The following is a 24966-nucleotide window of genomic DNA, read 5'->3' as shown; positions in this document are numbered from 1 at the left end:
TCATGATTGCATCACATTAGTGGCTCATGTGCCTCCTCATGTCCCAGCCACCTTCTCCTTCAGTACTGGAGGTGCTAACCTGCATCCGACCATGCCCTCCATCTTTCCCATTCTTTTCTGCAAAGGAGTATAAGATGCTTGTGTTGCCATGCAAGAGAACTAATTCTTCCCACGCCTTCCTGTTCCACTTTCAGTGAGCTTCAGCCCCCCAATGAAGCTTGGAGGATTCCTTATATATTCCTCTTAGCATAGGCAGGTTCACATCAGCTTGCAGACCTCTTGCTTATTTCACTTCCAGCACACAGAGATCTATTTCCTATTGATCCAGAGAACTTATTTCTGGCTTAACTGATGCTGACCCTCATCCCCTTTAACACCATCCCACATTTTGAACATAGTTCACACAACAGAACATATATCAAGAGCCACTTGAGTTCGCGTTGCAATTTTTCAAAGTTCTACTACCCAACTAGCTTCATAGTCTATGATTAGGCAATGCAAGATGTTCCAATCCATTTTTAGAGCAAAATCCTTATCTTTTGTTGCTACTGCTCCATACAAATATTGAAGACTTTACATTTTTTAATGGAGCATAAAGTTTTATCTTCATTTGCAACTTTCCTTTTGGGGCACTGTGAGCCTTTTCTGAACAAAAACATTCAACTGCTTTTGAGCCAATTGTTCATCACCTTGCAAAATATCAGTTTTTATTCCTATTATGGCAACTGAATAGAGAGCTATAAGGGGTAAGGCATGAGGCATCCTACCAAAGCCTGTAACATTTTATATTTATAACCATGATTTTGCTGTTTTCATGCAAGAGTCAAATCATTGTAGATGCCGAGACAGAGGTGTGAGCATTGCCCTTGTTTGAGCTGCAATTTGGGCTCATACATGTAATGATGGAGTCAGCCTACTAAGTGCTGAATACATATTTGGGGTTGCTATGCTTCCTCCTTCCCTCCTTCCTTTTTTGACAATGGTCAAAGAATCAATGGTCATGATCAATCTAACCGAATCCTCTATCTGGCATTATATGCAACTTCTCATCTGGCATTACATATTACCATATCTGTGAAAATACGACATTAGTCTTCTGAAGGCATACAGATTCATGTCTCTTAACAGTAAAAAACCACACCCATCTACTGACGCCTTGTTGAATGTGCTGTTTTGCAAAAATGTTACCAGTCAATCAAATAAATTAGCCAAGAATCGTTTTTACCACCTCGTCACAGTCATCACATGTATGCAATTCTGCATCAGTCAGCAAATTCTTCCATGCAAATGCCCCCAGCCCACCCCCAGCTGCATTGGTATCCATTGGCAATTCCATTCCTCATAACAAAACCTCATATCTGTTCCTCCTTTCTGCTCTGCCACAGCCTGAAAGTAGACTTATTTAATGGCCAGAGAGAAACAAAGGTGAGTGGCAAAAGATTATGGGAATAGTGACCAACTGGATATATTTGCTACTTATCAGATCTCTGCCTTTAGTTTTGTGCTAAGTTGTTTATGTGGGAAATATTTTTTATGTTGTATTGCACAATTGTTTATATTGCATCACATTTTGAACATTCTTTTTTTTTCATGATTTGCACACGATAGTAATGTGGTTCTTGTTCTTGGCTAAAGACTTTGTTTGCTTGAATAACTTATGAAAACTCCAAAGGAAAATGTGAGTATTTCAAAAGCATCATTTATTAAAGATTTCCTTTACAAAGTACAATCAATGGTTTGTGTAAAGTTTGGACTGTATTTACACACAACCTTGGAAAAGAAAGGATGCCTTGACCTTTGCATTTTGATACAGAGCTTTGTTTAATCAATTTGTTTGACAGTTACCAGGGATAGTCAAATCTTCCTTATGGCTTAAAGAGATCTGAGTGATGGTGCAGAAGATAAAAGTGTCCAGTTTGTGTACACAAGCTACTCACTACCACTCAGTACCTTTGAGACAGTGATACTAAGCGGATCAGAGCTACTCTGGAACACATGGCATGTGGCTAGCAGCTGCTGTGAGCCAAAATGTCAAAAATATATAAAGTGTAAAAAAATTGAATGGATGGTAGATCTTGTTTGATCATAGAAGAACAACTTTGCTATTATACAATAAGAAGATTTGAGGAGCAAGGTTTAATAAATTCCGATTAGCAGCAATTGATAGTAAATGCAACATAAGATTTGTTTTGTCTGTGGTATAAGGACTTTGCCTAGCAGACTCTTGTGCATTGTTCACTCTCCAAACTCAATTGTCTGCACTTATTATAGTTATCTGTGGGGCAACAAAACAAGAATAGAGATAAAAAGCCATTTATTGCCATGAGTGACTATTGCCATCAGCTAATATGATTGCATTGCTAAAAATGAGTGAAAAGTACAAATGCTGTAAAATAGATATATACAGAGTTAAAATATATTTCTTATCCACTAGACAGTGTTTCTGTTGGCACTGCGGTTTTTACATTTTCCCCAGAATATTAACTTTAATGAAAACAATGGCATTTTCAGTGCAAGCAAAAGCAAAAAATACCTGCCCATTGTCACTGAAATGACAAACTAACTGGAATGTTCAAAAGCAAGGTATTGGGGGTGCTTCAGCTCATAAGGCACATTTAAGACATGGCACTTACTGAATTTAGCTAAAAAGGTTCCAAGAGAAGCAGAAACCATACATCCAATTTTGTTTTATTGCTGGAGTCACTTGCATAGGTCCATAATGTCCATGTAAAGCTTGCTGTGTTAGCATATCTTTCCTGAGAATGGAGTTGTGACTCTTTCATGCTTTATCATAACTGTGCATGCTCAGAGCTGTGATCACTGTCGTGGCTGTCATCATTTGCTAGTGAGTCCCCTGTATGCTGGAGGCTGGCTGCACCAATGCCAGAAAGCTCTGAGGGAAGCAGTGTGCCCTTTTTCACGTTCACCAGTTCCTTTTCCCGTGCGGCAGCCCCTTGCTGCCCCCCTTTTACCCGCTTCCATTTCATCCGCCGGTTCTGGAACCAAACTTTTACCTTTGAATCAAAACAAAACAAAACAGAGTCATTTGTGTGTCATGTAGCACCACTGACTAGAGGTAAATTTGCATACAATGATTCATTTAAATATATGCAGTCTTAATACTGGCTTGATTACAAAAATAGCTAGCCAATATTAGCAAGTTCACAAAAAGTGCAGACAGAAGAAAAGGTGTGTGCTTCTAGGGTAAAAGAGTGAGGATGATGAGGGACAGAGATTGGTAAAATTTGGCATTCTGGGGCAAACAGCCAACTGAAGTAATATTGCAACCTGAATTCTTTAGGCAGTTTCATGCCAGACAGCTCCTCCCCACCCCCCGACCCGCAAATCCTGGAACCAGTACTGAAAAACTGAACATAGAATATGCCAATATGGATAAACTTATGTGAATTTTTGTGGGCTTCTACTGGGATCATTTCAACGTCCCTTTCTGTACCAGCTGTATATATTACCAAGTATTTTATAAATTACATGTAAGCAGATTTTGGAGCTTACAAAACTATAGGATCATCTGCCAGAACTTACTAATGTGCCCGTAGAGTATGAAGTTTACTGGATTTTCATTCAATGACAGAGTGGGCAACATACAAGGCATTCATTTTGTACAACAGGAATAACAGAAAGAGATTATTCTTTTTATACACCATTGTGCTTACCGTAGGCCTGCAATGTCATTATTGGGGCTTTCTAAAAGGAAAGCTGGATAGAAAAGTCTACAATGTGGAAAAGGAAAAAAGGGGGGAATGGGTGTGTTCTTGGGTATGGTTGATGATGTTTGTTTATGCTCTTTAAAATACTAGGCATAATCACAGCACGAGACACTATGCTTCATAGTTAATAAAGCTATGACTTTTCCACAAGCTAAAACTCAAAATAAAATTTCACAGATCAATAAAGAGATTTTAAAATAAAGATGAATACTGTAAGAAATATAGTTCAGATTGGTTGACTTGTTTTGTTTTCAGACTGCTATGATAACAAAACTACATTTAAAAGTATCAAAGCAGGGCAAGAGAATTCCAGATTTGTTAGAAAATGTTAAACTGGCACATCCTTTCTGCTAGACAGCTCATCAGAGCTAAAGAAGCAGACTAGTAAAATAAAACTAATATAAGAACGAAAGTATTTATTGCTAGCTGCTCTGATGTTAGGAAATATTGTTACGCCATCTGTCAAAACCTTTCACAAAAACAATGTCAAAGGGCTCATAATGTTTGTACTATTCATCCAGTTCTTTGTGGTAAATAATATATGTCACTTTTCACTATGAATTTCCCCTAGTAAAACAGTGGTGTGTTTCTGGTGCTGTTACTTTGAATAGGAAGTCTCCACTTTATTATCTGACGACAGAAAGCAAAAAGGGGTAACTTATGCATGCCAGGATGTCCTGGGTGAAAATGCTCAAATGAGCAGCCAGTTGTACAATTAAAATTGGTTTTATTACAGAATAAAAATCATAATACAAGAAATGTATTTAAGCAATGAACATGCGCATACAAAGCATATAAGAGCTGACTAAGACAGGAGGAAGCTGGACAAGGTTTCAAGGATGGGTGATAGTTACTAGTCTTGAAGGAATGTTCTGGGAAACCGCACCGTAGAGGAAAATGATCAGCATTTTCAGGAACAAAGGGAAGAGCCCCCATGTAAGTGAGGGTGCATACACAGATCCAGAACGCCCGCACACACACACACACACACGCACGCACGCATGCACGCACAGACTATAAATGGCCAAACAAGGACAAATAGGCTTAGAGATAGCTTCTATTCTAGAGCTGTAGCTATGCTGAACTCCATGGTTTCATGTTGATGTGGTTGGGGCTGTGTAGGGATGGGTGGAGAAAGGGGAATGTGAGGATGGGGTGTGAGGTCTGAAATAGTGTGCATTGGGGAATGCATGCAAATTTTGTTGTGTGTGCACAATGACAATAAATGCTTCTTATCTTATCAAAGGACCAATTTTTTTTACCCCAAAATGAATCCTGAGGTGGTATGAGGTAAGGTGGTAGGAGAGCCCTCTGGGAAAGGGTGGAATAAAAATATGATGAAATGAATAAATGAAAAAAATAAAGCCAGAGACAAATAACTGATCGCTTTTCCGAGGTTCTAACAAAAAGATAGAAGAAGCTTGATAAGCCATGAGGACTCAAGAGAATGCCTGGACTATTGTCTTGATACTGACTGATTGGTGAGATAGGGGAAGTAATGATCTGCTCAGAGTGCTGATTAAATCAGCTTAGGGTGACACAGTGGAAACTAGCTAGCCTCATCATCCAGCCAGGCACACCTCAGGACCAGAGGAAAACTTTAGTGTCCAACTGCCTTCCTGCCCAGGCTTGACAGACAAGATGGATTTCAAAACTCTCTGAAAGGCATTCATTTTGTGGGAGTGTCTTGCTGTTATCTTAGGCTCATTCCGCACATACAGAATAATGCACTTTCAAACTGCTTTCAGTGCTCTTTGAAGCTGTGCGGAATAGCAAAATCCACTTGCAAACAGTTGTGAAAGTGGTTTGAAAATGGATTATTTTGTGTGTGTGGAAGGGGCCCTAGTCTTTGCCCCTGTGCCTTTGTGACACTACTTAGCAGGAGGAGGGGTCTGACTGCTGACAGTGCCAATGAATTGAATTATATTAATTGAGGCGACGAGCCCCATCCATAGGGGGAGGACCCAAATCTGCTGTGCCATGCTAGCAGATTCGCCTGCCCCAGGGGACTTACCCTGGCATATGGACAATTTCACTGGTGCACAGCAGCCACCCTTCCCCAGCACTGGGATGCAGCACCGATTGCAACACCAGCACTCCTGCACTTATTCTGCCTCCATTGGCATAGCAAGGGTGGTCTGGGGGCATGGTTGACTTCCTTCTGGCCATTTGCCACTGTACGCCGGTTTGCCACTATAAGCCCCATAGAAGCTGCTTAGCAGAGGGAAGACTTCAGCATTTTTGCAGCCTCCCCACACTATGGGGAAGCTTTTTTGCAGCTGCAGCACTGCAGTCGGGCAGCTAGCTTGTGAATGGGGCTGCCCAGCTCTGATATAAATGTGGGAAGTTCAATAAACTATGGATTAGTCTATCTACTTGTAAGATAGTATCACATGTTTTCTCGTATCATTATAAATGAATTCGTTTTCCTTTATAAATATACTGTGCGGAATGTGCCACACATAAGAAGGTTATTCTTTCTCTCAAACGAACATAAAACATAAGAAAAAATTATGAGATTAAATATTTCAAAGACATTTAGCAATTTAATTTTGAAAAGTGTTAACAAAGTAGGACAAATCTGTTAATTATTAGATAATTAGATGAAATTTATAACTGGAAAGAACATGGAGCCATGAGGATGTATTTGAAGAATTTCTGTAAGATTTCATAAAACTGTGATCCAATACAAAAATTATGTGCCCAGTGCAAAAAGTATACATCACTTATTTTCAGATTTGGTCCCAGAGTAAGACTGAAAGACTTGTGATAAACTACCTAAGTCAATCTGGGATCTAGTTAGCATTTTGATAAGGAACATCTTAGGAGTCCCGTATTACATCATCCGGAGTTTCATTTTGAAAGACAAGGGAAGATACAGATCTAACAAGTAGGGAACCTGCAATGACTTGTGGGAAATATCTCACCTCCCCTTCCTCATTATTTCCTCTTTCCCTTTCCTGAAAGCCCCCATAGCCTCTCTCCTTTTCCTGCTTCCTTCTCTCCTTCTAGAATTGTCATTCTTCAGGTGGGGCCTGGAGAGCTTCTGAAATCACAACAGAACTCCCAACTATAAAGAATAGTTTCCCCCGGGGCTTGCCAGCTCCAGGTTGGGAAATTCCTGGAAATTTGGAGGTGGAGCCTTGAGAAGATAAGATATGGGGAGGGGTGTATAATGTTACAGAGTTCACACTCCAAAGCAACCATTTTCTCCACGGGAACTGACCTCTGTCATCTGCAGATCAGTTGTGATCCCAGGAGATCTCCAGCCACCACCTGAAGGCTGGCAATTCCACTTTCCATGGAGGAAATGGCCACTTTGGAGGATGAGTCTATGGTATTATATCTCTTGTGGTCCCAACCTGCCTCAAATCCCAGCCTCCCCAAGCTCTACCCCCAAATCTCCAGGTATTTATTGAACCAGGAGTTGGTAAGCCTCTCTTCTTCCCACCCAACAGCCAAACTATGTTTATCTGCCCTCTCTGTCTTAAACTTCCCACCACAAGCAGGCGATACCTAGGTAAACTGTGGGTCAGTTGTGTGGTGCCATCTACTGAGCCAGGCCCACTTGTGTAGTAGGGAACATTCAGGGACTTCTTCTTTCTGCCCTCCTGACAACCCCCATATCTTCCATGTCTTATTCCTTCCTCGGCCATTCATCAATTTAAAATGGATGAATTCTGCTTTGAATGGAACTGTAAGATAGCTACATCCAGCCTTTCAGGACAACGAAAAGGTGAAAACTGAATGAACCTTTAATGTTATAGAAACAAGATAGCAGTCTAGATAATTTTTTAGGAAAAAAACACTTTAAGGCAATATTTTACCAAGGGAAAAATGAGACCGTAAAATCCTAACAGCACTCTTATTTTCTCACTGCAACTGAGACTACGTATGTTTGAGTAATTGTATTTTATTTTAGATTACAGTGGAATGGCAACAAGAATGGAAAAATAGATAAAACTGCTTGAAACATAATAGGCCCAAATTGCAAAGGTCATATGTAAGAAGAGGTGTAAATTGGCAAGAGCCTGTGAGTCTAAGGAAGTGAGTAAGCCTGAGGGAGTCTAAGTCAATCTAAGGGAATCTACTTTGGCCAGCGAGGGCTGGAAGACAGCATAAGTTAAACCATCTGAGCCTTCCTCTAAATTTAGATGCCTTATGGCAAAATTCAGAAGTAGTCTATGTAAGATGAGACAACCTTCTCTCTCTAAGCCCTTCTCTTCACTTTCTATTTCCATTACACTTTGACTGTGAATGACAAAAGTCAATTTGTCTGTTTTCTCTATAGTGACCTTGAACTGGTTTCATTAAGATCAAGGCAACATAAGGGCAAGCACGCCAGTATAAATACTCTGGATGTGTTACACTGTACTCTTCATTTGATTCACCACTGCATGGGTCAAAGAAAAAAGGATAAAGGAAAACTATAGTTCAATGGCCATGCATACATTTCCCAGGGCTCAGTTCCCAAATCTCAGATAGCAGGGCTAGGGAAGACCCTGCAGATCTGCTGCCAGTCCAAGTAGACAGTACTGGGCCAGATGAACCAATGGTCTAAGTCAGCACAAGACCTACCTACCTACCTACCTACCTACCTACCTACCTACCTACCTACCTACCTACCTACCTACATACATACATACATACATACATACATACATACATACATACATACTTGCTGGAAATATATGCTGCATACCTTGTGTTGTATCCTAACAGCATGCTGTTACACAGACTATTAAAGAAATTAATGACATCACACAGACTTTTGTATCAACTACATAAACCTTTACATTTTGTATATAGGTAGAAGAAGAAATGTTCAGAACTTTGGTCCCATTACTGATATGAGGTCAAAGTTGAGACACAGTTCTGTCTTTGGTTTTCTGAATCTTTAGGGTATTCCTAAAGTAGAAGTCTTAGAGCATCCACTTTTGGACTCCCATTACTTCTAGAGTCTATAGTATTCCATAGTGTCTATCTTCCAAAGCTCCCATTTCACCTATGGGAACTTATCTTTGAAGTCATGAAATCAGTTTTAATTCTGGGGGAACTCCAGGCTCCATCTTGTGCCTGGTAAACCTGTATATATAAGAAGATGAATAATATATTTGAAGATAAAAAGGAAGCATTTATTAATTTTTAAAATACAGCTTTCCTTTTTATTGTAGCTTGATTTGGATCTCAGTGGCAATTACCTACCATGGGGATATTTTTCTGCAAACAGCAAACAAAAAGTAGTTCAGTAATGGCAATGGATATTTCTTGAGGGAGGTGGATTGTCCATTACTGGAGTTCTCAAGCAGAGGCTAGAGATCAACTGTTGGGGATGCACTAATTTAGCATGTCCTGAATGGAATAGGATGTTAGATTAGGTGGTCTGAAAGGCCCTTTCCAACTTTACTATATGTTTAAAGATGTTTAGCAATGGGAAGAAATCACAGATTGTGCGAACGAGTGACATTAGACATTTTTGAAATATTATCAAAGAATAAAACATGGCAAGAAAAACAGAATGAAATAATGAAGATATGGACATGGAAGTTATGAGAATTGGATGAAGGAGACGGGAGTCAAAGAAGACATATGGATAAGAAGACAACAACGAATGAACTTCTGTTTGGTTAAAGAAAAGTAAAACAATATTAGGGGAGGGTGGGAGGAAAAAAAGGGGAAATGTATTGTTTGGAAATTATATCAGAAAGATGTAAATAGAACGATAATTTCAAACTATACAATAAAAATATTTTTTTTAAAAAAAAGATAAAGTTAAATCTATTAAAGGCTTTCACGGCCGGAATCACTGGGGTGCTGTGTGGTTTCTGGGCTGTATGGCAGTGTTCTAGCAGTATTCTCTCCTGACGTTTCACCTGAATCTGTGGCTGGCATCGTCAGAGGATCTGATAGTAGGAAAGCAAGTGGAGTATATATCTGTTGGAGTATCCAGGGTGAAGAAAACTTGGCTACCAATGTTGAAAAACACTAGAGTCAAGACAGTGACTAATCAGTTCCACACAAACACAGGATGACTATAGACAGTAAACAATCAAAGGGAACAAAGGCCAGGCTACTTTTATTCAGCTGACTTCACCTATTGACCTTGCTATCTTCATTGTTACTCACATGCTAATGGGTGGATCCCACTCAACACATGTAAATCTAGCTTGCAAATTACACCCTTTACTTGTTAACAGACAATGGTTCTTTCTCCGACCCTGGATACTTCAACAGATGCAAGCGAAATGTCAGGAGAGAATACTGCTAGAACACGGCCATACAGCCCAGAAACCATACAGCACCTCACTTAGGCTCATTCCGCACATGCAGAATAATGCACTTTCAAACTGCTTTCAGTGCTCTTTGAAGCTGTGCGGAATAGCAAAATCCACTTGCAAACAGTTGTGAAAGTGGTTTGAAAACACATTATTTTGCCTGTGCGGAAGGGGCCTTAGATAAAATTGCATGTTCTGTTTTCAGTATGACAGTCGGTTTTGTAAAAGAACCACCTATACGCATACGTGGGTCAAAAACAAAATCATTTGTGTATGTGTGTGTCTGAAGGACGTGTAGAAGTATATGGTGTGTATTGTTAAATGTATGGACTTCTCTCATCAAATCCAACCAAACTGAATTGAATTCCATTTGTGAATATGATCTCACAGGGGACAGGGCGGTATAAAAATCGAAATAATAAATAAATAAATAAATAAAAATGATCCAATCAATCTGATTCAGTGGTGTAATCGATTATTTTAGACTCTGGGCTTAATGGTTTTATGAAGAGCCCCATTTAGATGATAATGCATATTTCAAATGGGAAGCTACAGCCTGATTTGGGGGCTCCCCGCTGAGCCCATAAGCTGGGGCCCTGCCCCAAAGTCTAACTCAGTTGGCATTGCTGCCTGAGGAAATCAGCTACTCCCCGCAAAGAAACAATTTTTTTTCCCTTTTCCAAGTCAAAGTTTTGTATGTGTTATTTTTAATGTGCTAGCTAATATATTTAAAATTGCATGTTTTATTTCAGGATAGCTAGACATCACTTTAAAACCCAGCTTCACTTAATACCATTAGTTTGTCATATTCACACATCTTACAATGCTGTCGTTTGAAAAAAAATTGTATTGAGCTGCATTCATCTCTTATGTGCTAAATATAACAACCTGTGGAGGATGTTTCATGTGCTATTTCCTTTAGAGATCAAATTCGGAGAGATGAAATCTGAACTTCCTTTGGATTTCATGAAATGTTGATAATGGAAGTGATACATGATCTTGCTACATTTTAGCAATATGAAGGATGTGTGAACTCTGAAAATGAATTATTCTGACATCCTGTAAAAACCTTGTATGTCTGAAATTGTCAAGAAGTCTGAGTGTTAATAGATATGCTGAGATGAAAGAGAATTGCCAGAATCTAATCAACAATAACTGCAGAAAAACAAAACAGTGATGCTTTATTTCCATTCATTAGACCGTGCATAATGTTTGGGGCAAAGAGGAATTTAGCAGCTGAAAATCCTGATCTGCATAATAATCAATATAAATCTGACTGTATTTGCTTTCCAATACTGCATTCCTCAGCAGAGTTACACTTTTCTTAAGCCCACTGACCTCAATGGATGTAGAAGTGTGTGATTCTACCCAGGACTGTACTGCAAATCCATTGAAATCCTGGTGACTTTTACTATTTATTCATTAACAAAATTATATTCCACCTTTCTGCCCTCATAAAGGCCACTAGGATGGCTGACAAATAAAAAATAAAAAATAAAATCACAACTTAAAAACCATTAAAACCAATAAAAATAAATAAGTTCCCATAAATCAACTATATTTATATTATTTGCTCATGTTAAAATGTATTAATTGCTTTTCTAAAATGTTTCATAAAAATTATTGCCAGTCAGGAGCAGCGGTGGTCTAGTGGTTAAGAGCAGGTGTACTCTAATCTGGGGGAACTGGGTTTGATTGCTGCCTGAGCTGTGGAGGCTTATCTGGGGAATTCAGATTAGTCTGTAAACTCCAACACACACCAGTTGGGTGACCTTCGGCTAGTCACAGTTCTTCTGAGCTCTCTCAGCCCCACCTACCTCACAGGGTGTTTGTTGTGAGGGGAAAAGGGAAAGGAGTTTGTAAGCCCCTTTGAGTCTCCTTGCAGGAGAGAAAGGGGGGATATAAATCCAACTTTTCATCATCATCATCATCATCATCATCATCAAAGTCCACATAATCCAGTGTAGGCCCACTAAAGTCAACAGGGTTAAACTGGAACAACTCTGCATTGGATTGCACTGTAAAAATTGATGTATATTAATTATCACTGAATTGCATGACAATCCCATTTGAAGTTCCTGCACAGTTAGGTGAATCAAGTCAGCACACCTGAACTGCTGTAAGCTGAACTGTTGAGCCAACCTTGCGCTGTCTGCTATTATGTCAAACAGATTAACAGGATCAATATGGGCAGCACAATGATGGTAGTGCCAAATCAATCCTTATGGAGAAAATGACACTTGTTTGAGCTACTGGTTTATTTGGTCCCTACAGCGATCTAAATGCTTTAGTTCCTATTCAGCTTCCTGTATTGGCAGTACTGTTGCTGAGGACAGCTGCTGTCTGGAAGTGTTTCAAGCCCGACACATGCATTTTCTTGGAAATCTATCCTGGTGATTTCAATAGAAGTAACTTCTAAATACCTATGCTTATTCTATTAATATTATTATTTCATCACTGGGTGCTCCCCATATAGCAGTGTGTATAAAAAGCTAATTGTCATGAGAAAATGTTGTAAGCTATGACAAACTGCTCTCAAATGACTTGAATCATAGTATGACCAACTGGAATCAGTGTTTCTAACAAATGGTTCAGATCAACACTTGACCATAGTTGAAGGAAGGAAGGAAGGAAAGGAAGGAAGGAAGGAAGGAAGGAAGGAAGGAAGGAAGGAAGGAAGGAAGGAAGGAAGGAAGGAAGGAAGGAAGGAAGGAAGGAAGGAAGGAAGGAAGGAAGGAAGGAAGGAAGGAAGGAAGGAAGGAAGGAAGGAAGGAAGGAAAAACTAACTCATGTGCACCAAGCAACAATTGGAATTTTTTACAATACCAACATTTTTGTGAATTTTATAAAACCCATTAATTACACGATGTTCTGGATTAAGACAATAAACTTAAGAGTACATTAGCAGTTACTTAAATATTTCTGTGCAGGTGTTCTGTGGATTTGATGTAGTTATGAACTGAGAAAACTTTAAGTTCTTTCTAACAATTCTTTGAAGGAGAAGTCTTACATGGTTTATCATTATATATTCTGGTATTCTTTTAAGCATACATACATTCTAAAGACCATGCCAGATAAATTGTTACAGCATCAGCAACCATTTCTATATAACCAATTATGGATTGATCTGTTAGGCACATCTGCTCACTGGCATGAGAGAGCAGCTTCGTTTCCCTTAGTTGACAACTCCGTTAGTATTTAGGTCTCCCAGACTGATGATTAAGCTGTTGCTTAAATAGGTTGAAGAATACATGACCTCCTAGTGAACATCTCCTTGGGAGCAGGCACTGGAGAAAAATCTCTAACCCTGTCTGAGGAATGTGCCACAGTAATCATGGGACAGGATATAGGATGAGCACTTGGACTAGATGTATTATTTCAAGGGTCCAGGCAGCACAAAGGTAACTGTCTGATCAAAGCATTTCCACTCAGGGTCAAACACTGGGTTCACTTCAACCCAGGTGGCTCCCCTAGAATCAATGAAATTGCATGAGCTGTACGTCTGTGGAGAATTTATTTCAATGCTCTGAAATGAAAATGGTATTTTTTTTTCAAAAAAGAAATTACAATGGTTTTACTGTTTCCTAAAATAATAACTTTTTTAAAATCCAGAAAAAATAACATATTTGTGTATGTGAATGTCTACCTGGTTTAACAGTCTCTCCTAAAGACAGTTCCAGCAGGGAATAGACGGGATCAGGTCTCACATTCCACAGTCAAAATTGCAGGAAATTGACACCATATATATATAAAAATTAAACTTAAAAGCCATATCCTATAAGTTTTGTGACCTGCCCTTCAAATAGGGGGGATCCCAGCAACATTTTAAAAAGCTTCCTATATAGATGGAACAGGTGAAATATCCAGCCTGTCACCAAGTGAGGATTTTATGATCCCAAAGTAACAGAAATGCCTGGTCAGGGAAATCTTGTATTACTGAAAGTGAGTGAATGTTTCTCAAGTTCACTGGAGTCTCATCCTAAAGTAAAAATAATTCTGTGAGACTGGGGGAGGGGTACTTCCCCCTCCCTCCCTCCCATAAGTAACTGAAGGGATTATTAAGCAAGAAAATCCAATTTTCTCTGCGGGCATACTTTTGCTCATTAAAGGCAACACTAATTCTACATATTTTCTAAATAACTAATGGTCATGAAACAGAAAATAGCAACATAGTAAAATTTTCTTTTCAAGCTAGCAAATTAAAGAATTTCACACTGTTGTTTCTTTGGTGAACTTAACTATTGTGGCGAGCTGCAATCTTTTTATTACTTTCTTTCACAAAAGATCATGTGAGATTGGGACTTTCTGTACTTGGAAGCCTGCAAAATTCTATTTGCCATTCATTGTACCTCACTGCAGCTGTTTCTGCTGTTCTTCACAGTGTAGGACAGTAAAAATGTGGATGCAGTTTCCTTTAAGATAAAGAAGTCAAGAATATAAAAGACAGGCTCACAAATCCACAGGGGATATACACTTACTATTGGATTGAATTCTTTTTTTTAAAGACTGCTTCATCAAACAAGGTTGCCAGCCCAAATACAAGTGCTATCTGATGAAAAAAAGGGTCTCAGTGAATAACAAAGGTGTGAACTTAATTATTTTAAGGGGTTTACACATGGTCTACATTGTTTAGTGGCCACAGGGCTTACATTTCTGCACTCCTTAGCATATTTCTTTACCTTTAGACATAATTAACGTTTTTCCCCTTATTTCCTTTTTCTGAGCTCTACATTACCTGGGGCATCAAATATTTAAGTATGGTTCATATCCCATCAGTTGCTTTTATTTACTGAACCAGTATCCAGCTGCACTTCACTTAAATTAACACTCCAGGCTAAGTACCAGTCAAGCCCTGCCAAATCAGAATGAAGAAATCACAAGAAACCTAAACCTTGGACCTCATTTCGAGAATCATAGAGTTGAAAGAGACCACAAGGGCCATCAAGTCCAACCCCCTGCATTTCTGCTTCACTCGTTTCTCCAGCTTTCTCTCTCTTTGGTTTTTTTGACCAAGTGAGGATTGTGCCTTTGACTTTAGAGACTGGCCACTTTTTTCCATCATAACTCAGCATTATCAAGAAATTTGAGTTCCATTCTTGGCCTTTTTTTAGTATCCATTCATATAAATCAAATACCCTTCTGGATTATATGCATGTAGATTCCATAAGAATGTTATACTATTATGTGGAATTTTGGAAATAGGGCAGGCTTGCCAGGTAGAAATGGCAATTTCCCTGTTTCTCCTCTGCTCTTCAACATGGAAATGTGTCACCTTATCCTGCCAATTTTTTTCTGGTGATCCAGACACTTCTTTCTTTCTTTTTATTTTTGCCATAACCAATGGTAATTATTCTATCTATCTATCTATCTATCTATCTATCTATCTATCTATCTATCTATCTATCTATCTATCTATCTATCTATCTATCTATCTATCTATCTATCTATCTATCTATCTATCTATCTATCTATCTATCTATCTATCTATCTATCTATCTATCTATCTATCTATCTATCTATCATCATCATCATCATCATCTCTCTCTCTCATCTCTCTCTCTCTCTCATCTATCCATCTATCCATCATCTATCCATCATCATCTATCTATCTATCTATCTATCTATCTATCTATCTATCTATCTATCTATCTATCTATCTATCTATCTATCTATCTATCTATCTATCTATCTATCTATCTATCTATCTATCTATCTATCTATCTATCTATCTATCTATCTATCTATCTATCTATCTATCTATCTATCTATCATCATCATCATCATCATCTCTCTCTCTCATCTCTCTCTCTCTCTCTCATCTATCCATCTATCCATCATCTATCCATCATCTATCCATCATCTATCTATCTATCTATCTATCTATCTATCTATCTATCTATCTATCTATCTATCTATCTATCTATCTATCTATCTATCTATCTATCTATCTATCTATCTATCTATCTATCTATCTATCTATCTATCATCACCTTTAGTGACATAGGTAAAAGAAGAAGAAAAAAAAAGAAAAAAGAGCTCAAAGGTAATTAAATCAATTATTTGGTTTACATGTACTTGATGAAATAGATACTAAACATTTTGCCATGTCTTCAGTTCATCTAGTGTTGCAGTCATTTAAAAGCAGCTGGATCTTATCCAGATCAGAGATGGGAAAACATCTATTTATGTGGGGCTTGATGAATAATGTTCTCAGCTTGATATGATTAATGCAGTGCAATAGAATATGTTCGGTGGACTTGGCTTGCTTGAAGGGACATTTACCTAGTCTTTCTTGTAAAGGGACTTGAGAGAATCTTCCCCACGTGACGGCTGAAGGAAGGACATTTAGCCGGGCCTGCATAAATGATTGTCGCATAGCTGGTGAAATGAGGTTGATGAAATATGCTTGCAGTGTTCCTCTCGAAGGAAGGATTCAATAACTCAAGGAAGAACAAACTCTGTTTGCTTGTGATAACAGTATTTGATTCTCCAGATCGAATACTCTTGTTTTAAGATTTTAAAAGATTGGTGTTCATCAGAGTTCATATAGTAGTCCAAGGAAACCCCTAAAGTGTTGATTCTGTTAAGAATTAGCTGGTCCCATGTGGAACGGAAAGGGTCAGCAGGCATGATCTGTATTAGACTGTCATACTTAGCTCTAAAATGGAGGCATAGCCAGTATTTCAGGGTTGGTAGCCAGATTTTGGATATGATGAAATTTAGACCCAGCTCTAGACAGGTACTGTCATATGCAACACATGAGTCATTTTAATAGTTTTTTATGGTTTATGTGTGTATCTAGTCCTTTTTGTTGTTTTATATGTCATTTTTTCTTTGTTCTCTTTGAAACTACAATAAAGATATTTTTAGTCTATTCAAGTTTCTAAAAATTGAGTCCAATTGGATCCTTAGACATTTTGAATGAGAAAATCCAATCCTTGGTTTCAGCAAGGATGATGGGCAATCCAGCGGGTGCCGTGGACAGGGAGGGCTCTGCTGCCGACCACCTCCAGAAGGCTTTCAAATAGTGTGGGGGTGCAGCCAAAAAGAAAAAAATCTCTGGTCACCTGAAAATCTTCCATAGGGCTGAAGGAAGTCTTCCATTGGGCTACCCTCTTGGGTCGTATAACTTTGAGGCCCAGGCCACAGCATTCCTGTCACTAAAGGCTGGGTGGAAAGCAACTACAGTTGGCTTTATTCCCAGGAATGCCTCTGGCCTGCACCCAGCATTTTTGCCCCTCTGCTGAAGTAAGAGTGCCAGGAAAGGCAAAGCTGCTGGTATAGGTCAGCACCACATCTGGGAGGCAATTCAACCCCTCCCCCCAGGGAATGGGTCAAAAAATGTTTAATTTCCTAGTGAATTCTAATATAGTACTTTCATGTTGTATATTCCCTATAAAGTTGTTTGTTTGTTTGCAGAACACTTGCAACAGTATTTTCATCCAGCCATTAGAAACATTCAAAGAATGTCCCAAGGAATGGAATGATCTAACTCTATAGTATAAACCCTACTACAGTCAATATTTAATCTGGGATTTGTTATTTTAAAAGACAACCAATTCAGGGTCTTGTCACCTGACTATTTCAATGCAAGTGTCATGTGGAAAAAAACTGCTTTCCTTGGGTTCCAGCTGTTCTCCACCTGTGGTGAACCCAATCACACAAATACTTAAAGTTGACACTAAGGCACAAGAAAAACTCGCATGTCTGTGGCATTCCTATATCCAACCTCTTTTGTTCTGCATCATCATTCCAAGGGTATACGACCAATGATTTAAATGTGAAGCCAGATGCATATGCTTTTCTTGCATGGCTGATATCACTTTTAAATCTGACATCTTGGTAAGTGACATAAACTACACCCCCCCCCCGCCCCGTAATTTTACCACACATGCTACAATCCACATCTTGCCTGCAGTAACAGATTCATATGCCTGGCAGTCAACATGGGCAGGCTTTCCAAACAGCCACTACATGTTGGAATAGCAATGAAACAAGACTGTCAGCTTGAAGCTAATTCATTCTCTGTGGGTTAAATTTTCAAAACTACTCTCCCTAGAAGACTCCTGCTGAAACCAGTGTGATGTCTTCAAAATATGTAATGATTTAAGGACACTGGAAAAAGCAGAATAGTTTCCAGTACAGAAAGAATAAGAAAGACAAAGGCACAACAATTTGAACTAATATTGTACAATGGGAAGAGGAAGAAAACTCTCTGCATTCCAGGTTTCCTTGGAGGTTTCCGTACCGCAAAGAAAATCTGAGAAACTTCAGAGTTTGGGAGGCTGCTTTTTCTCCTTGAGAATTCCTAAAGTTCTGATATATCTCAGATTATTCAGTTCCCACAATATGACCATTTGCTCATGTTCAGTGCATTGAGTTGGAGCCTTTGAAAACCGGCCTCTGGGAAAAATAATTTCATCACACTTATGATGCAATGTATCTTTTACAAAAACAGATCTGAAAAAGGGCAGCATTCTGTTCCAAATCATTGTCATGCTTTCTTCCAATAAAATCAACCACCAAGTTCGTTCCTAAGTCATCAGACAACCAGCTAATTAATGGCCAGGAAATTTTGGGAGAAGGTAAATGTGAATTAAAGTTGTTCTATATGCTATCTGGGATCAATATAAAAAAAAACTTTCAATGACTTTCAATGTGTGATAGCTTTTCCATACTACAGGACAGTTTGGCATGGATGATACTATGGCCGATTACCCATGGCCATCTGTGCCCTGCCCTTGCCCCACTATGGCGCAAAAGTCACAGCAAAAGTGCTCTCCCTTACCACGGGCAAAGCAAGAAGCACAGGCAGAGCAAGAGGATGTGCATCGGAATGAGAAATATTGCCCTGACATGCTTCCTCTCTCAGCACACCATGGAGAGGAAGTGCATTGGACAGTTTTTGCCCCAACGTGCTTCCAACATGCTTCCAGGGTGGAAGCGTGTCAGGACAAGATTTTTTGCCCTGACATGCTCCAGCTGACAGTGCGTGCCAGCTACCCCATGGGTAATCGGCCTATGAGTTGTGTGCTGTGAAAAGTTTCTGTATGATATGAAAGAATCACAAGACAACAGACACTGAATATTATGATTACAGCATCTTTCACATGATATTCAACATATAAACTTCTCCTTTCAAAAGAGTGAGTGATCATACATAGTATATTATTGTGCCTGTAAATTACCAACATAATTATAGATAACGGTCACAACCCAGTTCTCAATGACATGCACTTATAGCCAATGATTTCAATGGATTTAAATGAATTTGAGTTTGCATTGGAATGTGGCCCAAGAAGGAAGTTCCTTATGATCTATTTCTGTTTCATTTGGCATAATATGCTACAGCTTGTAAACGGAATGGAATGCTGAGATTTTTAAAGCAGTCTGATTGTCTAATGGATTGGTCTTTGAACAACTAAACTGAAACTATTTATTCCTGTAAAAAGCAACTGTTGGGAAATAAAAGTGTATTAAGTTTTACCTTGTAGTAGTAATTACGATCATGCCCGTGTATTTTGTGAGGATTAAAATTATAAACTGAGATTTTCCCGAATACATATCTGATTATTAATATTAATTAAATCAATGTAGCAATCTAATAATGTAATATTTATTCACACTATGTATGGAATTCTATCTAGTGTCAGAGCATCAGTTTTGGAGAATTTATTTGTTTATTTATAAAAATTTATACTCCACTTCATACCTATGTCTCTAAGAGGTTTCCACAGGTTACACACAATAAAAACCCTCAATCAAACATAAAATAGTGATTAAAACAACAATAAAAATAACAATAAAATAATCCCACCACCCCACTCTCCAGACCAGTAGCTGTAGAGGGAATTTCCAGGGAAGCTATGGACAAAGTGGTAGGTTTTTGTCATGTGCCTAAACCCATAAAGGGTAGGTGCATGATGGATCTCTAAGGGAAGATTATTCCAAAGTCTGGGGACAATCATGGATAAAATCTTCCTGCATTGTTCTGTCTTGGGGGGGGGGGAGTACCACCAAGAGTGTCTTGCCCTGTGACCTCCGTGCCTCAGCAGATACATACGGGCACAGGTGCTATTTCAAGTAAGCAGGGGCCAAGACATCAACACCTTGAACTGAGCCCGGAAGTGAACTGAGAACATGTGCAGTCCCTTAAGGACCAGTGTGATGGCCTCCAGCCAGATGTACTGGCTAACAGACTAGCTGCCACATGCTACACTAACTCCAGCTTCCAGACCATCTGCAAGGGCAGCCCCAGGTAGAGTGCATTACAGTAGTCCAATTGAGAGGTTAACAGAGCATGTAACACTGAATTTAATTGTGAGTGTGCAGAATTAAAATTAAATTTTTTATTTTTTTCAAATATTCAATCTTTTTTTAACCTAATGTATGATTCTCTACATGCAACCTTTCCTGAATCCTATTCTGTTAAACAAATTAGGAAATGGCATTATTTCTGCAATCAAAAAAATGATTAGGAATGAGTGTACTAAACAAAACCAAGGTTATAATTCAGTACTGAAGTTCACATGGTTAATCCAGTTATTTTAATTCATTTATATATGACTATATATAGGAGATAGTTTTGAAGATATTTGAACACTAAAAAATTGGAAGACAGGAAGACAGGAACATAGGCATGGGACTGGTGGGTGGGTTATGCATTGGTAACAGTTTTCATTATTTTATCTTTGTGTTTGGGAGGGTATTTTCTGATCTCTTATCTGTATTACTTTATGTCATTTTACCAAGCTCTGTTAGCATTAATAGAGTGTGCAGATGGGTAGAGATTTAGTCAAAGGACAAAGGAATAAAATGTATTCATACTGTAAATGCCTATAACATTTAAAATACATCGTTAAATGTGCAACTTGAAAATGCATTTGTTTTGCTTTGTTGGACACAGCACTTAACTCATTAATTTTCCATGACTGTTACAATGTGTTAACTGATTTTCTGGGTATCTCTCTCAAAGATAAGGTTGAGTTTATTCAGTATGTATACACAATATAAATGTCCCATTATAATTTTATTTTATTCCACACAATATCATGTGCATTTGTAGATATGATAGATCTGGCTTGAGGTAATTGTCTACCCTCCAAACTCCATTAATTTTTTTTCCTTACCTGTCTTTCAGTAAGATCCAAGTTAACTGCTATCTCGTATCTCCGCAGCCTGGTGAGGTAGTTGTGGTGGGCAAATTCCGCTTCTAACTCTCTGATCTGCTCTTTAGTGAAAGCTGTTCTTTCCTTCCTTGGTTTACTGTTGACTTCTGATTTATAATTTCCCTCTTGAGAATCTGAAATAAACACAAAATCAAATCAGAAATCATAGCATGTATGATCCACCAGCTTGCTTTCATCACAGATAAACATGATAAACTAAAAAGGAAAATTGTTTATTTATTTATTTATTTTATTGGACTTTTATACCGCCCATCCCCGAAGGGCTCTGGGCGGTGTACAATATATAAGGATACAATATAAAAACAAGTAGACAATTAAGAGCAGCGATAAAAAATTTACATAGCTGTAGTTCTAATTATATAAAAGCTCAGTGGGTTAAAATGGCGTCCAACATTCCAATAATAAAAATCCCTCCCCCCTCAGAAAGGGAGGCATGGTGAGTCCCAGTTGGTGACAGGCGGCCCAGATGTCGGGGCCAAGAGAGGGGGCACAATTAGCGGCTGGATCCTCCAAAGGCCCGGCGGAACAGCTCCGTCTTACAGGCCTTGCGGAACTCCCAAGGTCGCATAAGGAGCCGGACAATGCTGGAAGGCGTTCCACACCAGGCTGGGGCCAGGGCGTAAAGGCCCACAGTAGGCCGATGTGAGAGGCTCAGCCGCATCACCGCAGGGCCAGGGACCACCAGTAGATTGGCCTCCGCCCGATCGGAGAGGCCGTACAGGGACATATGGGGTGATCGCGGTCACCGAAGATCCTACGATGGTCCCAGGCGGCGTATGGCCTTAAAGGTCAACACCAACACCTTGAAGATGATCGAGGAACTCCACTTTGGAAGCCAGTGCAGCTGGCGTAGTATAGAGCTGGATGTGTTCCCCAGGTAGGCGCTACCTGTCAGCAAGCGATGCGGCCTTGCATGCTGGACCAGTTTCAATCTCCGGATCAAGCATGAGAAGGCCAGCGTAGAAGCCGAGTTACCCAATAGTCTAATCTGGAGATGGACCGTTGCAGCTGGATCCCGCACTGGGGCTAGAGATCCGTTCGGGAAGGAGAGGAAGGAGCCAGCCGCCGGAGCTTAGTGAGGGAGATGGAAAAAAGCAGCCCGGGTTGTATGGAGCCACCTGGGTCTCCATTGAAGAAAGACAAATCCAGGTGGACCCCCAGGCTCTTCGGGCCGGAGGAGAGTCCGGTGCCAATATGACCCCACCTCCCACACAGCTGGCTGGAAGAGTCCCGCCCATTACCCCTCCTCACGGCCAAGCCAGGAGGATCTCCGTCTTCGATGGATTCAGTTTTAACCTGCTCTGTCGCAACCAACCAGCGACCGCCTCCAAACAGTGCTGTGTAGAGGCTGCAGAAGGCGGCTGCTCACACTCCATCAACAGAATGAGCTGCGTGTCATCAGCGTACCTGATGGCCAAATCAGCCCCAAAACTCCCGATTACCAGCTGAGCAAGAGGGTGGCATATAGATATTAAATAACAGCGGGGACAGTAATGCGCAGCCCCACAGAGAGAATTACGCCGCGCTGAAGCGGAAGCACTTCCGGGGAGGCCCTGGTCCCCGCACCTCACCTTGCTGATTTCCGGCCCCGGAGAAACGAGGTTATCCATTGAAGGACAGTGCCCCGCACTCCGGAGGCGGCCAGGCGGTGGGCCAAAAGGTCGTGATCGACCACATCAAACGCTGCGGTGAGATCTAACAACACTGGCAAAGGCGCCCGATCCGCATACTCGGTCAAGCTGAATCTGAGGCGTGTCTGTGAGCGGCGACGAGAACGAGTCTCGAATCCCATGCCAACAGCCACGGAAGCCGGACTGGAAGGGGTCAAAAATTGGACTTCTATATTTAAAAAGTATTGAACATATAGCAATGTTTCCCAAACTGTTGATTAAGACTCAAGTCTTCATGTTGAACAAGTCAACATGAAGCTTCTAAATGCTGGTCACTCCTCCTTGCTCCTGCCCTTTCCAATGCTATCTTTTGAAAATTTGAAAATCAAGATCTGCCCTGTAAACAGAATCTTCCAGGTCTAACATTAGCTGCACATACATACTGATCAAGTAAAATGTGTCCTGGTGGTTACTAGAGTGAGCTTCTTGGCATTTTAGGGGATTAGAGGGATTGAAGGAGGTGGAGAGGGTGATCAAAGCCTGGAATGTAATCTCCATATGCAAAGACTCTGAATGTCAGAATGCCACTTGCTTGGGGTTCATTGTGGGGACAGCTCCACCCTTTGTGCAATAGTTTTGGTTTCTCAAAAACATCTGGTTAGCCAGATGAACTGGATATTTATGTCAATGGATTAATTAATTATGGATCAATGCAGTGGTGAGATTCAAATAATTTAACAACCGGTAACGGTGGTGGGATTCAAATAATTTAACAACTGGTGGTTTACAAGCACTATTTTAACAGTCGATTCTGCCGAAGTGGTGCGAACCTGCTGAATCCCACCACTGGATCAATGGATATATATTATATATTATGTCAAAAATCCAAGTTTCTAATCTGGAAATATTCACATGCAACAATTAGCTGCCTGCTTTTCACCACAGGTGCTTACCTGTACTTACCTACATTCAACATATGGTCAGTACTGATTACTTAGGCTGATTCCGCATGGGCCAAAAACAGTGGTGTGAAAACAGTGTGAAAACAGTATAAACCCTTTTACACCGTTTTAAACTCTTTTACACCATTTTCACACCGTTTTCACACTGCTGTTTTTGGCCCATGCGGAATCAGCCTAAGAGTGGTGGGCATACTGAATTTGCCACTCCATGGGAAGAGGAAAGTCTGGGATCAACTAGCTTGATAACTAATGTCACACAGCAATTCTATCCATGGATTTGTGTTTTGTGCATGGTTATTTAACCAGCTTTGAGAATCCATGTGTAACCCCCATGCCCAGAATGGGTTGACCCAGAAAGGGGTGGAGACTCAGAGCAGCAAGAGGCTGCAGGAGAGAGCTCTTTGGAGAAGACAAGGCTTCCAGACTCAGACCTTGGTTCTATAAGCCCTTAACACCTTGTTAAGGTAAACTGAAATATTGTTGGGAACTACTGGGAAGGTAGTTGTTTTTGCTATGTTGTAAATGTTGGAGTTTATTGTTTCAGGGTTTCTTTTTGTGGTTGTAATGGGTGAGAGTTCTCCTGGAAACCTTCATCATGTTGCATCCTGTTCATCAAGCCCTTGGAGTCTTCAGGAGCCAACTCACTTGCAAAGAAGAACTGGACTTGGCAGTATCAGAAGACTGTAACTAGAAGGACTTGAAATGCAACCTGAACAGGACCTTGAATTGTAACGTTAAATGTTGATGTTTTAAAAGTGTTATTTGTAAAGAGAAGTAAACTGTTTTGTTTAAATTTGGCTCTTTGCAAACTCATTCCAAGTACTGCCCCACAGAACCCACAAGCTGAGGTTACACATGCACAGTTCTAAATAATGGGTACAAGGACTCAGACATGAGAACCATGCATCCATTGTCCTTGCAACCACATTTCAAGTAACTGTTGTACAGCTACTGTTCATTTAAATTCTTTGAAATGCTATAATTTCATAATGAAATATATTTTATGGCAACAACAACAACAACAACAACAACACACACACACACACACACACTGGTTCTCTTTCACAGTGCATTTCCATGAGGCAGAAAGGCTATTTTTCATAGCTTTGCTGTGAGACTACTGAAGCAAGAAAACAACCAGAATATCCAGCCTGGACAGTCCAGGTTGCGGGAGATAGCTATCACATACCATCAGGACCTCC

At 39.9% G+C, this 24966-nt stretch overlaps 1 protein-coding gene across 1 annotated transcript in view; it reads right to left on the bottom strand.

Annotated features, from left to right (window-relative positions):
- Positions 1-1682: 1682 nt before the first annotated feature.
- Positions 1683-24966, bottom strand: part of MEOX2 (mesenchyme homeobox 2) — a 78739-nt gene continuing 55455 nt past the window's right edge. The window contains exons 2-3 of the mRNA XM_048510283.1: positions 21133-21305; positions 1683-3014 (exon numbers count right to left, since the gene is read on the bottom strand). Coding sequence (XP_048366240.1) covers positions 2790-3014; positions 21133-21305 — 398 coding nt within the window. The 3' untranslated portion in view covers positions 1683-2789. The remainder of the gene's footprint in view (positions 3015-21132; positions 21306-24966) is intronic.

The sequence above is a fragment of the Sphaerodactylus townsendi genome, linkage group LG11 (genome assembly GCF_021028975.2).
Source record: "Sphaerodactylus townsendi isolate TG3544 linkage group LG11, MPM_Stown_v2.3, whole genome shotgun sequence".
NCBI lineage: Eukaryota > Metazoa > Chordata > Lepidosauria > Squamata > Sphaerodactylidae > Sphaerodactylus > Sphaerodactylus townsendi.
Note: the sequence above shows the minus strand (reverse complement) of the source record. Positions and strands in the feature narration are given on the sequence as shown.